The sequence below is a fragment of the Trichechus manatus genome, unplaced genomic scaffold (assembly GCF_000243295.1).
Source record: "Trichechus manatus latirostris isolate Lorelei unplaced genomic scaffold, TriManLat1.0 scaffold00048, whole genome shotgun sequence".
Classification (NCBI taxonomy): domain Eukaryota; kingdom Metazoa; phylum Chordata; class Mammalia; order Sirenia; family Trichechidae; genus Trichechus; species Trichechus manatus.
The window spans coordinates 1,947,451-1,965,827 of record NW_004443984.1 but is presented as its reverse complement, the minus strand read 5'-3'; the positions used below and the strand labels follow the sequence as shown (position 1 = coordinate 1,965,827).

The window sequence follows — 18,377 nt, the reverse complement described above, 5'->3', positions numbered from 1 at the left end:
CTATGAGGCGGAGGTCAGACACACCTCCTCCCTCCAAACTTTTTGCCAATTCTGACACCAGCCGTCCCTCCCACAGCACTCTCTACTGCTTTGCTGGGTTTGATAATTCATTGCAATGGCCACATAGAACTCATAAACCATTCCTAGAGTTATGGGGTTTATTAGGGAAGTAACGGGTTACAATTCAGGATACAGTTCATCGATGAGGGCAGCATCTTTTCAGTCATACCCACAGGCAGGTCTGTCACTGGCCCTCGGCCCCTTGGCCCCTCAGCCCAGCCTCTGCTCTGCTTGGGCAAGGTTACAAAGCTCTTTAGCTCCAACAATAAGTGCCCAGAGGCGCCCCACTCCTCCAGTAAGCCTCAGCCTGAAGTCACTCAGGTCTCTTTCTCGTGGGTTGGCGAGCCTAGCTCTGCCAAGTGACCAGAAGCGCCCTACTCTGCCAGCAAGCCTCCTGCCAAGATGCTCAGCTTTCTTGCTCCATGGGCCAGGAATCCCACCATGCTCTCTCCTGCCAGTCTCCTGGTTCTGCTGCCTCTGCTGCGCCATTTCTCTGCTGTTGCTTCTCGCCATCTCTCGCCATCTCCTGTGTTACAGCTCTCTCTCTGTCTACTGGCTCTAGGTGCTGTCTCCAATATGATGCATGTAGTTGTTCAAACGGAGCTGGCTTCTTTAACCCTTCCTTTGCAATAACCCACTCTGTTCTCTCTTTTAAAGAGGAAGACATGCAGGAGGCGCCAAGAGGCTGGGGTGAGGCAGGAAGTTCAAGGGCAGGCTTTGTGTGGCCAAGGCTGACATCCAATCTCTGACTTCTACAGCAACAAGTCTTTGGCTGACACAAAAAATTTTTTCTCAAACTTTCTGAAGACAATGAACCCTTTGGGTATAAAAATAAAGTCCAAAGACTTCAAATGAGTAGTAAAATAAAATATAATGACCATAACTACCCATAACATCATATATGTATATAAACAACACTCAGCAGTAAATACTGTATTTTTGCAAATAACATGTGCACATAAATAGCATGTACACACATATAAGGCATGGAAATTATGAAATTATGTAAAAAGTTCTGGCATAGCACACTCATGCATATACTGCATATGTCTCATGACATTTCCAGAAGTGAATTTTGGCCTTATTCACCCTCATTCAATAGTCCAAAAGTGTTACTTTCGATCATATTTGTATGATAAAGGTATAAGCCATGGTCAAGAAGTCATGGATAAATTTTGGTAGTACCCAGGTAATTAGAAAATAAACAACTGAAACTGTGCGTTTGTTTCTACTAATTTAAGTTGATAATTATATCTCCATCACAAAGACTATGGCTAGAAGGGCCATATTAAGGAATTCATTGCACCACACTTTGTTTTATAGAGCCTGGGCTAGATATTGGGACCCTGGTGGTGCAGTGGTTAAGAGCTTGGCTACTAATCAAAAGGTTGGCAGTTTGAACCCACCAGCCCCTCCTTGGAAACCCTATAGGGCAGTTCTACTCTGTCTCATAGGGTCTACAGGGTCACTATGAGCCAGAATCAACTCTATGGCAACAGGTTTGGTTTTTGGTTTGGGCTAAGTGTCAGCGTTATTTGATGTTGTCCTGGCCTCCTACTTGACCTTCTTGGTCTAAGCTTTCTGTGGTCTTGAACCTAAGGTCAACCACACCTGTAGCCTGGCTTGCCAAAGGCTCTGAGACCAGGAAAGGGCGAAAGTCGTTGGCACCTTTGGAGCAACCCCTCTGCCCACCACCCCCAAAGGCTTTGCTACCAGGATGTTTGTTTCATATGCACTGCTGAGGAAGCAGGACTAAAAGACGCAGAATGCTTGCCTTGTATCAGCTTTCACACAACATTCTATTCTCTTAAGAGCAGTGGGGATTTCTTGAAGACTACAGTTGCCAAGATTCAAGTAAATTCTTTGGTCCATCTGGAGAAGAAGACTGTTTTGTACAAAGTCCTGACCGTTTAGATTTCTCAGCCTCACTTACCTCTTCCAGAGTGCCTGTGTGGCACAAACGGTTAAGCTCTTGGCTGCTAATTGAAAGGTTGGCAGCTCAAGCCGACCCAGGGGCACCTCAGAAGAAAGCCCTGTAACCTATTTCCAAAAAAAACAACCATTGAAGACCCTATGAAAAACAGTTCTACTCTAACACACATGGGATAACCATGAGTTGGAACCGACTCAATGGCAACTGTTTTTTTTTGTTTTTTTCTCTTCTGCCAAGCACAGTACAGGCCATGTCCAGCTGGTCAGATGGAGCCCAGGAACCATTACCATTTAAGTAACAGTGTCCCAGCAGAGGGTCCCCCCAGCTGTGTCTGTCTGGGAGAGGGGCACCTTTTTCTAATTCACACAAAAGGCCTTCAGGGGTGCCTGTTACTACTTGTACAAAGGCATCTTATGGGTTAGTTGTGGTGACAGTGGGGGGGGGGCCCTCTGGGGACATTGACCAAAAAGCTAAGAAGTTTAAAAACTGAGCCTGCATCAGCCAAAACATGAGCGGCACTCTAGCACCTCCCAGAATGTGTTTATAAGGAGCTCCTATGCCCCCCTCAGAACTCTCTCCAGTGTTACAGTGTCAAATCCAGACGCTGCCAACTCTGCTCAGTCCTCAGGGAGCCAGCTGCCCTAGACTCCTCACCTGCCCTCCTTCCCCACCAATCCCCTGGTTTATCTTCCAAGCATACCTCACTGTGCCCTAGATACCTTCTAGTGGTTGTGAATCAGGGTACAGACTCAGGGGCAGAGAAAGTCATGCTGCTTTATTTTGGCTAAATTGACAGCAGTTGGTCTCTGAGCCCTCTTCACTCTGGGCTGTCAGAAAATTCAGTCTTGGTTGTTCTTATGATGTCTTCCTCCTCCTTGGGGTGACTCAGAAACCTGACCAGGGATGGGGCTTTAGTTGTTTGCGGGCTGTGCTGATACACTCACTAAGTCCAGATAGTCCCTAGGAGCCGCAAGTTCTGCTGTAACGCTGACCCCGGGGTCTTTGCCAGACTGGAAGCCTTGTTGATTCATTTGTGTAATGTCCATCTCTTCTGCTAGAGTGTAAGCTCCATGAGGGCATAGGCTTTGGTTTGTTCACCACTGTGTCCCCAGAGCTCAGAACCTAATACCCATTGCCGATGATTCCAACTCATAGCAACCCTATGGGACAGAGTAGAACTGCCTCATAGGGTTTCCAAGGCTGTAAATCTTTACAGAAGCAGACTGTCATATCTTGCTCTCGCAGAGTGGCTGGTGGGTTTGAACTACTGACCTTTCTGTTAGCAGCTGAGTGCTTAACCACTGCTCCACCAGGGCTCCTTTCAGAACCTAATAGCCATCAAATATTTATTGAACTCAAGTAAATGTTCAAGAACTTTCTGTCTGAAGACCAGAAACCTCCTGGAGACAGCCTGGGAAGGAGTGGGGAACGCAGGCACTTTTGGGAGTCAGCAACCACTGTTTGTGGCCCTGGCTGGGCCACTCTTCCCTCTCTTATGGGAAGATGCCCTCCTCCCTCTTGTCACCCCCTCTAAGATGTCAGAGTACAAAAGCCTGGAGATGGATGTCTTTAAGAAGCTGTGGCTTTCCACCCTGCCACATCCTGTCCCAAGGGAAAGAATCTTTATTACCTTTGCTTAGAAAAGGGTTAAAACAAACAAAAACAGTGAGAACACAAATAACACCCAACCAATTATACAACCACAGCCTTTGGTGGTTGAGTGGTAGAATTCTTGCCTCCCATGTAGGAGACCAGGGTTCGACTCTTGGCCAATGTACCTTAGGCTCAGCCATCATCTGTCAGTCAGTGGAAGCAAAGCATGTATGTTGCTGTGATGCTAAACAGTTTTCAGCAGAGCTTCCAGACTAAGGTGAGCTAGAAAAAAGGCCTGGTGATCTACTTCCAAAGATCAGCCAATGAAAACCTATGGATCACAGTAGTCTGATCTGCAACCGATCATGGGGATGGTGCGGGACTGGGCCCCCATGAGTCAGGGGCTGACTTGACAGCAACTAACAACAACTAGTTACTAGTTCCCTAGCATAGGCCTTTACTGCTTTTCACCAGGGCTTCACTGCCTCATCCTCCTTGCTGTTCTCCCCATAGATCCATCTTCCATAGAACCAATGTGATCTTTCTAAAATGCAAACTGGTGTGTGTGTCTCCCCTAGTTAGAACTCTTCCATGGTTCCCCATAGCTGCAAACAATCAAGCATGGCCTGGCTGCTCCCCTGGCCTCAGGACTCCAAACCCCAACATCACCTGACCCACTTCCCTGGAATGTCTCAGCATCTCCACCTTGGTAGGTATTGCTCCTTCTGCCTGGGATACCCTCCTCCTCCCATTTTCCTCTTCTGCTGGCTAACTCCTACTTGTACATTATGATTAAGCACATACATTATGTGCCTCCTGATTCAATGAAACAGGAAGGACACAAGACCACCTGAGAAGTCTTCTTGCCAAAAAAAATCAAACCTGAGCAAGTGTTTATATCTAACTACCAGTTTATAGGAAATTTGGGAGACAGAGGAACATGTTAAATGACACCACCAGGAAGCAATCAGTCAAATTCTCCAGACTATGAAAAATTCTATAGGAAAAATGACCCAGGTCCTTTGATAAATAACAAGGGAAAAAAAGGCGAGGAAGGGCGTCTAGAGACTAAGAGACACATCAATCAAAGGCAATGTGTGGACGCTGTTTGGATCCTGATTTGAATGAAACCAGTTGTAAAAAAAAAAAATTATGAGATAATCAAGGAAATGTGAACAGACCAAATATCTATTTGGTGATAATAAGGAATTACTGCTATTATTTTAGATCTGATAATGGTGTTATCATTATGTTAGGAAAAAAAAAGAGTCCTAATCTTTTAGAGATATGTTTATGGTCAAAACCATATGGTCTCTGGAATTTCTTTTAAAATAATCCAATGGGATTAGGGGTGGGGTATAGATGAAATACGACTGGTCATAAATTCATGATTGCTGAAGCTGGAGGGTGGGTACTTGGTAGTTAATTACACTATTGTCTCTACTTCTGTATATGTTTGGCAATTTCAAGCATAAAATGTTAAGAAGAGATTAAGACTGTGTCACCTCTTCCCAGAAGCCCTCTCAGTTTCCTCAGTCTGAGTTAGACCTCTCAGCTTGAGTCAGATCCCTCTCTGGGCTTGTCAGTTCAATTTAAAAACCAGTGGTTCACCTCTTCCTCTGTCCAAGTCTCTTGAAGGCAGGGGCTACCCCAGGTCCCCACCATCTCCCTGGGACATAGTTCCTGGCTTAAATGAATGAATGAATGACTCTTACACTGACCTCTTCATTTGTCTTTGAGCATCTTCATCTCCAACTAGCAGTTACGTTACTTTGATGCTAAAGGCCAGATATTTTGTATGGGTTGGTCTGTAACCAGGGCTTCGAACAGTTTGTTCTGGTTCATTCTGGTTTGAACCCCTGCCGAGAATTTGCAGGATTCTCAGAATTGATCCCTAATCAACAGTATTTGCATCGCCTGGGAACTTGTTAGAAACGCAAATTCTCAACAGGGGTTCGAACCAGAAGGAACTGGTTAGAAGCCCTGGTTTGTTCTGCTGGGGTGGGGCAATGTAAAAACTCTGAAAGTACCTTACTGGTCTCTCCATGACTGAGGTTGGGTGGATTTCCAGGAGATTACAGCTCCTGGTCGGGACTGACATGCACTGAGGAAATGGCAGAACAGGTGCTGCTTTCCACTTCTGAGTCCAAAGGCCTGCCTTCTGTCCTCGCTGGCGCTCTGTTGGCAAACCCAGCTCGCACCCTGCTGGGTGAAGGAGGAAAAGCCACAGGAACCTGGTGCCCTGGATAACTTGGAACACGGATACCAGGAAGGAAAGGTCTGCTCAGGCACGTGACCGTGAACAACAATTTAGGAAACTTGCAGGGTGAACAACAGCTCCTGGCGACTCCTGTGAAGGCCAGCCCCGAGAATGAGGCTGCTCAGCTTGCTGATATTTCTGGCCCAGTGGGGAGCCACCAGGGCTGAATCAGGTACGGCGGCGCCACGGGGGAATGCCTGTGATGTCTTGTTTTCTACCATGATGGGGTTGCTGGAAGCTGCTCATTGAAAGCTGAAAGTGCTGCTAAAAATAGTGAGGCAGGGTATCTGGGTGGGGAGTCAGTGGGGCTGGATGGTGCTGAGGAGCCTGAAGATTCTAAGTGCAGTGACAGCTGGCCAGGGGAGCAACACTGACTTTGCTCCGGGTTCTGGGTACACAAGAGCCAGGTGGTAGAGGTAGAAGGTGGCAGAAAAGATTCATGAACTCATTCAGCAAATATTGGTTGAGGGCTTTCTAGATATCATGTATTAGGAGTACAGCAGAGAAGAAAACAAAGTCCCAGTTCTCATGAAGCATTCTTTTTTTTTTTTTTTTTTTTTTTGTACTTCAGGTGAAGGCTTACAGAACAAATAGTTTCTCATGAAACAGTAGTACACATATTGTTTTACGATATTGCTTAACAACCCCACAACATGTCAACCCTCTAACTTCTCAACCTTTTTTTTCTTGGTGAAAATACACATAGCCAAAGATACACCATTTCAAAAATTTCTACATGCACAGTTCAGTGACATTGACTACGCTCTTCCAGTTGTGCTGCTATTCTCACTTAAGATGAAGGCTTACAGAACAAAATAGTTTCTCATTTAACAGTTACTACACGTTGCCCTATGACATTGGTTAACAACCTCACAACACATCAACAATATCCTTACTCAACCTTGGGTTCCCTATCACCAGACATGAAGCATTCCTTCTATTGGGGAGAAACAAACAAGTAAAAAAAAGAAAAATAAAATAAGTAAAATACATAGTATGCCAGGAGGAGATAAGTGTTTAAAAGGATCCTTGGGCTTCTGTACTGAGAGACTGTAACGGGGTAAATGTAGGGTGACCAACTCAACCCAGTCTGCCTCGGAATTTTCTGGTTTTAGTGCCCTGGGCACTTCCTTGGTCCCAGGCAAGCTGGGATGGCTGTTCATCCTAGTAAAGAGGGAGCAGCAAAAATCCAGTGAGAGAGGCTGGAGGCTCAGACCAGGGTGGTAGAAGAGGGGATGGTGGGAAATGGTCTGATTCTGGACAAGATTGCTGACAGATGGTGGATGTAAGAGAAAGAGGAATCAAGGGGGACTCCAAGATTTTTAGTTCCAGCAACTGGCAGGATGGAGTTGTCGTTTGCTGCATGGGGTTGATTGAGATGCAGGAGGAGATTAGCAGCAGTTTGGTTGGGACATGTCCAGTTTGAGATGCTGGTTAGATTTCCTCGTGCTTGGAGAGGAACTGTGGGAGGGCTGGGATGGGCGGTTTTCCTTAGGATTCTAGATTGTCCTTTTCTGGAGCCCTTTGAATGGGACTTTAGAGATGATCCAACATCCTTTCTCTATAGCTGCAGAAATTGAGGCCCAGAGAGACGAAGGGACGGGCTCAAGGTTGTTCTGCTTGCTTGCCCCTGTACCAGAGGCAGATTAACCACTAAGCACGGTATGTGCTGGCTTGCACTGAGCAAGGTACGCACGGGCTTAATTGTATTTACCTGCTAATCTGTTGTGAGCAATTTCACATGAGCTTCACCACATTGTTGATGTGGTGGGGACAGATGAAACTGTGCACTGTAGATTGGTGGGAAGGCACTATTGGGCGCATGCGTACCTTGCTTATTATAGGATAATCCAGCCCTGTCTGTGGTGCTCAGTCCTCCCTGGCTGGAGTCCAAAGAGTCTGTCCTAAGGCGCTCCTTTGGTCAGCTCACTTTCTCAGATACTACCCAAGAATGGCTGAGAGCCTTGACAAAGCGCTCTGCTGGAATGGCCGGGCATACTCAGAGACCAGCGAGGAGGAGCACCGGTGCTTGGTGGGCAGGAGACCAGACTGAAATGCCTGGGAAGGACTCAGATCCAAAAGCCATGACTTAAAGGTGGAAGGCATCTCTGGGACAAGTCCTGAGAGGATTATGTCATCCCCTGTGAGGGCAATCGGCTCGAGAGAGGGCTGAGAGCAGCAGCCCTCCTTCGACCCTGGAGACGGATATCCTAGCATTCTTCGGGGGACTCAAGGGACTGCGGGTCTGACTGAAGACATGGGAATGACTTAAGTAAACTTCCAACTTTCTCATGCTTTCACTTTTAAATGTTTCCAGTGGGCACTGCCCCCCACCCCAACTCAGAGTCTTAGTGGCTAAAAGGAATCTCCCTCCTCCTCCCAAATGCACAAAGATGTTCATTGCAGCATTATTCATAATAACAAAAAATTGCTAGCAACAATAATGGAATAGCTGAATAGAATATGGTATAACAACTTTGTGGAAAAGTTTCAAGATAATACAGCAAAATTGAAAACAATAAGTAATGTTTATTAAGTATTCATTATGTGCCAAGCACTGCTAAAATTTCTATGTACTTTATTTTTACATAAAACTCTCATAACAGTTGTATGAAGTAGGGATTATCATCCCCATTTTACAGACAAGGAAACTGAGCCTTAAAGACGTTAAGTAAGTACCCAAGGTTACACAGCTAGTAAGTGTCTGAGTCTGGATTTGAACCCAGATCATCAACTCCACTCCGTTTATAAAATAATGGAATGTTAAAAAAGCAACCAAACAAAACCCTAAGAAGAGGTAACATTTATTTATTGAGCACTTATGATGGGCCAGGCTTGGTGCTAGGTGCTTGACATACGCTGTCCTTTTAAAACTCATTTGAAAAATGAAAAAAAATTTCGTTTGATTTTTATAGCCCCTGTGAGGTAGGTACTTTTATTATTATACCCATTTTGCAGATGAAGGAAAAGAAAGTCAAAGAGACCACATCACTTGCCCAAGATTCCACAGCTAGGAAATGGCAGAGCAAAGTTGTGCTCAGCTGCCTTATGCTCCATGTCCTTTAATAGGTCCTCTTGGGACAGTGGGTTTTATAGATCCAGTGAAACCTGTGAGATCCAGAACTTGACAGGACTGCCTTGTCTTTCCAGGTCTCGCAAGTTTTCCACCTTTGACAGGGTGCAGTCTTACCGCTTTTCTATCGCTCCTTTTAATGGAAGACATTTGAGTTTTCCTTCTCTGACAGGTTTCTGCCTTATACAAGTTCAGGCTTTCACAGATTTTGTAGTACTATTTTTTCTCTTTTATCTAAACTTTCTGGAATCTATACATCTGTAATTTAAAAGCAAAATTAAATTTAAATAGAATTCTGCAGCCCCTGTACGTTTTTTTTCCAGAATCTGAGTCTCTCCTAGAAATGCATGAGAACTTTGAGACCCCCAACCAGATAACAAACCATCCCTGCTTTGCATAAGCTGCGGGGTTTCTACTTCCACCTTCCTTAGCTAAGAGATTGGGTAGGGTCCCAACTTGCCAGCTCCTTTTCCACCCACACATACTCAGCAATGCTGCACTTATTCTGCAGCTTCTTATTGCAGAGAAACAGACTAGTTCTTCCAGTGTGGGCTAGCAGAGCAGAAAAACATTTCCCTAAACGCCAGGCCAGGGCTGGAGGAATAGGACCTGCCAGGGAAGGGGAAGCCCAGTCCCCATGTTGAATGGCTTGAGCCTCAGCTTCCTCATTTGTAAAATGGGAATAATAACACCTGCCTTGTGGAGCTGTCTTGAGGAGGGTTGTGAGGGGAATCCATGTACTTAACACAAAAACCAAAAAAACCCCAAACAAACCCATTGCTGTAGAGTGGATTCTGACTCATGGGGACCCCATGTGTGTCAGAGTAAAATTATGCTCCAGAGGGTTTTAATATTACAGAAGGAGATCACCAGGCCTTTCTTCTGTGGTGCCACTGGATGGCTTCGACCCACCAACCTTTTGGTTAGTAGCTGAGAGCAAACCATTTGTGCCACCTAGGGACTGTCTATATTTAACATGACACCTGTTGACCTGTTGCATTCAAGTCAATTCTGACTCATAGCGACCCTATAGGACAGGGTAGAACTGCCTGATAGGGTTTCCAAGGAGTGGCTGGTGGATTCGAACTGCTGACCTTTGATTAGCAGCCAAACTCATAACCACTGTACCACCAGGGCTCCTATTTAATGCAAGGGATCAGTAAATGTTGGTTTTAACAAATGAACACTGCATTTTGGGAATCCTTAGTTTGCAAAGGAGGAATTGCAATTAAAATGTGTCTAGGGTTAGCAAAGGATTGAAATAGGGACCAAAATCACTTTGTTGTGTGGGTTATACACAATAACAGATAGAACTCGTGAAATTACAGGGAGTTAGAACTGGCAGGGCACTCATAACATTTATTCTATTCTCTTTGCTTACACTTGAGGAAATGAAATTGAGGTTCAAGAGGAGAAGAGGAGGGCAGTGTGGCCCAGGGAATGAGCGCTGTCTGGCCTTCCTACCTCATGGCTGGTGTTCTATATGAGACAACTCCTTTCATCCACCCAACCACCTCTCAGCTATGAACATTCTTATCCTCATTTTACAGATGAGGAAACTGAGGCTCAGCACGGGGCAGTCCCTTTTTCAAGTTGCCACTGCCCGTGTATAGGGGCTAGGATTCAAAACAAGATTTACCAGATTCCAAATTTCAGGCATGTTCTTTCAAAAACAACCTGCTGCCTCAATCCAGAAACCTAGGTCCTTCCTCTGGTTCTGCCTTTTAATATTTATGTGACCTTGAACCTCTATTCCACTAGCTATAAAATAGGGATAAGAGCAGAGGAGAGATTAAATGTGATAAGTGAGATAATGCATGTACATTGTAAAGTGCTGTAAAAATTTAAGGTGCCATTATTTTTTTATTTTTAAGGTCACATTGCTAGTTAGTGGCAGAGTAAAGAGCACTTTGATCATTTCTGTTCTGACATGATATGAATCCCGGGTCTACCACTAGCTAGCTCAGTTTCCTCATCTGTAAAATGGGTACTGTAATAGAATACACTTCATAATGTTGTCAGGCTGCATGGAGAAAGATGTGGCAGTCAGCTTCCATAAAGGTTACAGCCTTGGAAACCCTATGGGGCAGTCCTACTCTGTTCTATAAGGTCATTACGAGTTGAAATCAACTTCACATCATCGGGCTTTGTTTGGTTTTCTTGGAATATTTACGGAAGCCAATTGCCAGGTGTATCTCCTGAGGAGCTGCTGGGTGGGTTGGAACCAACACCCTTTTGGTTAGCAGCCCAGTGCTTAATCACTGGGCCGCCAGGTCTTCCTTTCTTAGGCTCCTGGAATGACTTTTCCGAATCCTCCTGTCCCCCATCATGAACAATAGAAAACCGATCCCATATTATATATGATTTGAAATTTTTAATATTGCTTTTGAAATGAATTATTGATTTTGATAGCATAGTTTTTTCCTGCACTTTTTGGAGTGGATGCATTTTTTCCCCCCAGTCTCACATATTTCCGTGGGTCTTGCAAAGCTGCCTTGTGTGTCATCCCCTGCACCCTGTGTTTGTCATCCCCAATGGACAAGACCGCCCGGTGACCCTGCCTTTAGTGAAGGAGGAGGAGGGCAGGGAGACCAGTTTGCCTGCCCAGGGATAAGGAGCAAGGCTGAGCTCTCAAAATTAAAACTAGAGGGTACGCTGTGCCCAGCGGCTCTCTGCTTAACGAAGCAGGTTCCGTCTTCACTTTGTTCTGCCTCAGACATCCCGGCCCGGCCCACTGGTGCCTTTCCGCACCTATCCTGCCGAGGGCAGCCAAGGGGAGTAGGTTGTGGCCACTCCTGCCCTTGTTCCATTGATCCCACGTCTCCGCTCCGCGGTGAAATGGGGACTTGGCAGCACCCACCAGAGACCAAATAGCGGAGGAACCGCTGCTTCGCATTTACTGAGCGTTCATGCATTATTCCTAGTCCATTTTAGTCTGGAAGCTCTGCTGAACTAATCACGGGGATGGTGCAGGATCCGGCAGCATTTCATTCCGCTGTGCACGGGGTCGCCACGAGTCAGTGGACTCCTTAGCAGTTAACTACAATAACAACGTAGCATTATCTCATTTTAATCCACACAACGACACCAGGAGGTAGGGGGTGCTGTTGTCCCCATTTTACTGTCAAGGAAACTGAGTAAGTTCCTTATATTCACACAGCTAGCTGTCGGTGGAGCTGGAATTCCAATCCAGGTCTGCACCCACAATGAACTTGATGTCAAATTTATTTATTTTCTTAATAATTAATTAATACTAATGACAGCTGAGGGAGTCCTGGTGGCGCAGTGGTTAAGAGCTCAGCTGCTAACCATAAGGTCAGCAGTTCGAATCCACCAGCTGCTCCTTGGAAACCCTATGGGGGGGGCAGTTCTATTCTGTGCTATAAGGTTGCTGTAAGTCAAAATCGACTCAACAGCAATGGATTTGGTTTTGTTTTTTAATGACAGCTGAGATTGATATAACTTTTAAAAAAAAACTCAATACATGAATAATTTCTTACTGTAAAAGATTCAAGCAATCTAAACATATAAAATCTTGATTTTCAAAGTGTGATCTGTGAACCAGCAACATAGGCATCCCCTGGGAGCTTGTTAGAAATGCTGACTATTAGGCTCCACCCCAGACCTAGATCATTTTAACAAGATCCCCAGGTAAGGTATCTGCACAGTCTAAAGGATAAAGTGTTAAAGCATCCCTTCTCCGCAACCTCTCAGACTCACTCTTGATCCCAAGAGTAACTGCTGGTAACAGTCTGGTGTCTAGATTCTTCTCTACAAGTCCTTTCTCATTCACTATCTTATTTGATGTTCACAGAAGAGGCAGTAGATGTCAAACACCCTCAGGTTCAGCAAGGCCAAGTGACTTGCCCAGCATCCCTTAGTCAGTAACTGGAAGAGTGTAGATTAGAAGCCAAATATCCCACCTCCCCATCCAGGTCCTTCTGCCCATTCCTTCTGCATGACATGCTAATTAGAGTTCATCCTTTGGTGTGAGGCTTTGGGCCCTCACGTCTGTGATCAATTCCATAGAAACCGGTGGCTCCCATTCTTCTATGGGTAACATACGCGTACTGTAACAGCTACTTTCTGAGGCTCCAAGTCAACAGGTATGACAACAGTGTGTCCCAGCTTTGGAGTCAGAGAGGTCTGGGTTTGAGTCTCAGTTTCCTAAAAAATGGGCATAAGAATCCCCACCTTACATAATGGCTGAAAAAGGGTGAAATGAGATAAGCTAGAGCCCTTACCGAGCTAACATTCTTTGGGTGTTTAATATTCTAACCATTCTCCCCACAACCTTGCTCATTCGTTTAATACATATTTGTGCATCTTCCACATTCCAGGCACTGTTCTAGGTGCTGAGGATACAAGGATAAACAAGACAGACTTTGTGCTCTTATGGAATGGACATTCTAGACATGGAAGATGGATGATAAACAAGCAAGCAAGCGAGCGAGATACTTTCATATATGCTAGTGCTCTGAAGAAAATAAATGGGGAGGTGATAGCTAGTGACCAGATGGGCAGATTAGTGGGGGAAGTGCTACTTGAGGAAAGGTGGTCAGGGAAGGCTTCTCTGAGGAGGTATCCTTGGGCTGACTTCTGAATGAGGAGAAAGAAACAGCCACATGATGACCAAAGGAAGACTGTGTAACACAGTTAGAGGCCCTGTGGGGAGAGTGAACTGTGGCTTGAGTGGGGTGAGTTGGGGTGGAGTGGCAATGAAGAGAATGGAGCACAAAGCGGTGACGTCACCTGCCTCTTTGCTTATCCTGTGCTTTCCACAATCCTGGCCTCTCCTGGAGTCGGGCCTGTGGAGACATACACTCACACACACATACATGCATGCACATGCTTAGCTAGGAAGTGCCAGGGAGGGCTGAAAGGAGTGTCAGTTCTACCCACTGGCTAGACAGGGGCTCCAAGTTGATCTCCTTCTAGGAAGAAACAAGTTGACAACTGACATTTGAGCCTCCATCATCAGACGGAGTTTCCAAAGCGGAGAAATGCCGGTCAAATACTTTGATGGCTCAGGTCCAAGGGGATGAACAGCTTGATGTTTGTGGTCCAGAAGGAGCCCGCCTGAGGCAGGGGAAAGGTTTCCGCTGTAGTCTTCAGAGGAAGCGAGGAGACCACACGGCCAGAGAGAAGGGCTCTCATTGCATCCAACTGGCCAGCCTGGCCTTAGGCTTAGAAGCAGGTATGACCCCACAGTTTGTTGGGAAAGCCCACAAACACTGCCCACTTTAACAGGGCAGTTAGAGCTTTTCACACTGGCCTAAGGTTGTGCCCTTTTATATATATTTTATATTTTATATATTTCCAAATATATTCGTGATCACAATACATGTGATTAGGTTACATTCCTCCCATTATAGACAAAGACTCTCTGTTTGGGTAAAAAATAAAAATGTAGGCATATTCTGTCTACAAACAGACACATCTAAAATAAAAAGACACTGGTTTTGTTCATTTAGAAATCGCGTCTCCCTGGGAGAGGATCTAGAGACAGAGGCATGCTGACCTCTGAACCTCAGTTTCCTTATCATAAGATGGGATAATGATCAATAAATACATCTCAGGGCTGTGGTGAGGATGACTGTGCAATGCACATGGGAGAGATAATAATTTGCTTCATCAGTCATTTGTACTCTAGTGTGAACAAGTTTCAGATGCTTTCCTGAAACCAGGTTTAGATCAGGAGAAGTAGGCAAAAGCTTAAGAGCACCTGTGGGCCTATCCTGGAGCCCCGGTGGCGCAGTGGTTAAGAGCTATGGCTGCTAACCAAAAGGTCGGCAGGTCGAATCTACCAGCCGCTCCTTGGCAGCTCTATGGGGCAGTTCTACTCTGTCCTATAGGCTGGCTATGAGTAGGAATCGACTCAATGGCAATGGGTTTATCCTAGAGACTGCTGAATATCTGTGGCTTGGGTGGGACCCTGGCTATCTAAGCCCTGGAGGCAACAAGCAGCAGCCCAGGCCCAGCTTCCTGAGGGGTGAGAGTGGGTTTGATATTGGCTCTGACTAACACTGGAAAGGGAAAAGGAAGTGACAGCACTGGTGAAGGGTGATGAAAGCCCAGGGCCTGGCCTCACCCTTGTCTTAGCCAGAAACACTGGGTTTAGGCCAGAGAGCCAAAACCTGTTCAACTCTCCTTCAGTGAACAGTCACTGAAACTACTTGTGCCAAGCATTGCGCTGGGTACACATGACAAATCCACTCCATCTCGCCTGCTTTGGATTCCTTCCTCTGTATTACACTAAGAGATTTTTGGCATCTCAGCCTCACTTGGTTCAGAGAGGAGTCCAGGTTTTGGTCCACAACTTCAGCAAACAGGACCACTCCCAGCTGCTTGAGCTGCCACCCTGAATTCAGAATCACTAGCAAGGACATTCATATGAAAAATTTAGCCCGCTCTGAAAGCATGTTTTTTCTTCTCTGGTCTAGCACCCTTAGACTCCATTTCCAGACATATCCCCATTATTTGTCGGTATTAATTAACAAGATCTTACTACTCATTTGGTATGTAAGACTTTTCCTCCCAGGTTAGATTTCTGTATTTATTTCCCTGGAATATGATAGGATCTGAGTTTAGTAATGGGCTCAGAGAGGTAAATTAACCTGCCCAAGGTCACACAGCTAGTATGTGACTCCAGAGCCTGAGCTTAACTCCCACACTCTGTTTTATTTTTATTGTGATTTAGGTGAAAGTTTACAGAGCAAATTAGTTTCTCACTAAACAGTTTATACACAAATTGTTTTGTGACATTGGTTGACAACCCTGTGATGTGTCAATACTCTCCTCTTCTGTACCCCAGTTTCCTTGTTTCCATTCATAGTTTTTCTGTCCATTCCTGCCTTCTTGTTTTTGCTTTTGGGCTGGTGTGCCCATTAGTCTTGTACATGATTGAACTATGAAGCACATCCTCATGTATGTTCTTGTTGGCCCTATAGACCTGTCTAATCTTTGGCTGAAGGGTAAACTTCAGGAATGAATTCAGTACTGAGTTAAAAGGGAGTCTGGGGGTCATATTCTTGGAGTTTCTCTGTCAGACCAGCAAGCCTGGTCTCTTTTTTTTTTTAATTTGAATTTTGTTCTACATTATTCTCCCGCTCAGCTGGGGACCCTTTATTGTGATTCCTGCCAGAGCAGTTGGTGGTAGTAGCTGGGCACCATCTGGTTATTCTGGGCTCAGTCTGGTGGAGGTTGTGGTCCATTAGTCCTTTGGACTAATCTTTCCCTTGTGTCTTTGATTTTCTTCATTCTCCTTTGCTCCAGCTGGGATGGGACGAGTAGATATCTTACATGGCTGCTCGCAGGCTTTTAAGACCCCAGTAGCTATTCACCACAGTCAGATGTAGAACATTTTCTTTATAGATGTGTTATGCCAATTGAGCTAGATGTCTCCCAAGATGATGGTCCCCGGCCCTCAGCCCAGTAGCTTGGTCTCTCAGGGTGTTTAGATGTGTCTGTGAAGCTTCTGTGACTTTTCCCTGGTCAAGTTGTGCCAACTTCCCAGTATTGTGTACTGTCTTAACCTTCACCATAGTTACCACTTATCTACTATCTAGTTAGTGTTTTTCCATCCCCATCCCTCCCCTCCCTCATAATCATCAAAGATTGTTTCTTTCTGTGTGGAAACATTTTCATGCGTTTTTATAATAGTCATGTTATACAGTATTTGTCCTTTTGTGATTGACTCATTTTACTCAGCATAATACCCTCCAGATTAATCCATGTTGTGAGATGCTTCACAGATTCATCATTGTTCTTTATCATTGCATAGTATTCCATTGTGTGTATGTACCATGGTTCCATTCATCTGTTGATGGGCACCTAGGTTGTTTCCATCTTTTTGCTACTGTGAACAATGCTGCAGTGAAGATGGGTGTGCATATGTCTATTCATGTAACGGCTCTTATTTCTCTAGGATATATTCCTAGGAGTGGGATTGCTGGACTGTACGGTACTTCTATTTCTAGCTTTTTAAGGAAACGTCATATTGTTTTCCAAAATGGTTGTACCATTTTGCATTCCCACTAGCAGTGCATAAGAGTTCCAATCTCCCTGCAATCTCCAACATTTGTTATTTTCTGTTTTTTTGAGTTGTGTCAGTAATGTCAGGTGAGATGATATCTCATTATAGTTTTGATTTGCATTTCTCTAATGGCTAGCATTTCCTCATGTGTCTGTTAGCTGCCTAAATGTCTTCTTTAGTGAAGTGTTTGCTCATATCCCTTGCCCATTTTTTAAATGCATTATTTGTCTTTTTACTGTAGAGGTGCTAGATTTTCCTACAGATGTTAGAGATTAGACTTTTGTTGGATATGTCATAGCCAAAATTTTTTTCCCAGTCTGTAGGTTCTCTTTTTACTCTTTTGGTGAAGTCTTTTGATGAGCATAAGTGTTTAATTTTTAGGAGACCCTGTTTATCTAGCTTATCTTCTGGTGTTTGTATATTGTTAATTATGGTTTGTATCCTGTTTATGTTGCATATTAGGGCCCCAAGCGTTGACCCTATCTTTTCTTCCATGATCTCATAGGTTTTGCTTTTATATTTAGGTCTTTGATCCATTTTGAATTAGTTTTTGTGTATGGTATGAGGTATGGTCCTGTTTCATTTTTTTACGGCTAGACATCCAGTTTTACCAGCACCATTTGTTAAAAAGACTGTCTTTTCCCCATTTAACGGACTTTGGGCCTTTGTCAAAGATTGGGTGGCCATAGGTAGATGGATGTTCGATTCTGTTCCATTGGTCAATATGTCTATCATTGTACCACTACCAGGCTGTTTTGACTACTGTAGCTGTATAGAAGGTTCTGGGGTCAGGTAATGCGAGGCCTCTTACTTTGTTCTTTTTCTTCAATAATGCTTTACTTATCTGGATCTTCTTTCCTTTCCATATAAAGTTAATGATAAATTTTTCCATCTTGTTAAAGAATGCTGTTGGTATTTGGATTGGGATTGTATTGTATTTGTAGATTGCTTTGGGTGGAACTGACCTTTTCACAATGTTGAGTCTACCTATCCATGAGCATGGTATGTTTTTCCATTCATGTGGGTCTCTTTTGGTTTCTTGCAGTAGTGTTTTGTAGTTTTCTTTGTATAGGTCTTTTACATCCTTAGTTAGATTTATTCCTAAGTTTTTTTTTTTGTTGTTGTTGTTTTGTTTTTAGGGGCTATTATAAATGGTATTGCTTTCTTGATTTCCTTTTCATAGTTCTCTTTTTTGATGTATAGGAATCCAACTGATTTTTGCATGTTTATCTTGTATCCTGCTACTCTGCTGAATCTTTCTATTAGTTCCAGTAGTTTTCTTGTGGAGTCTTTAGGGTTCTGTATGTAATAGTATCATATTATCCACGAATAGGGATGGTTTTACTTCTTCCTTACCAATTTGGTTGCCCTTTATCTCTTTTTCTTGCCTTATTGCTCTAGCTAGGACTTCCAGCACAATGTT

At 44.4% G+C, this 18,377-nt stretch overlaps 1 protein-coding gene across 1 annotated transcript in view; it reads left to right on the top strand.

The window, feature by feature from the left end:
• The first annotated feature begins 13,941 nt into the window (after positions 1–13,941).
• SMPDL3B (sphingomyelin phosphodiesterase acid like 3B) overlaps positions 13,942–18,377 on the top strand; it is a 26,075-nt gene continuing 21,639 nt past the window's right edge. The window contains exon 1 of the mRNA XM_004377243.1: positions 13,942–14,116. Coding sequence (XP_004377300.1) covers positions 13,942–14,116 — 175 coding nt within the window. The remainder of the gene's footprint in view (positions 14,117–18,377) is intronic.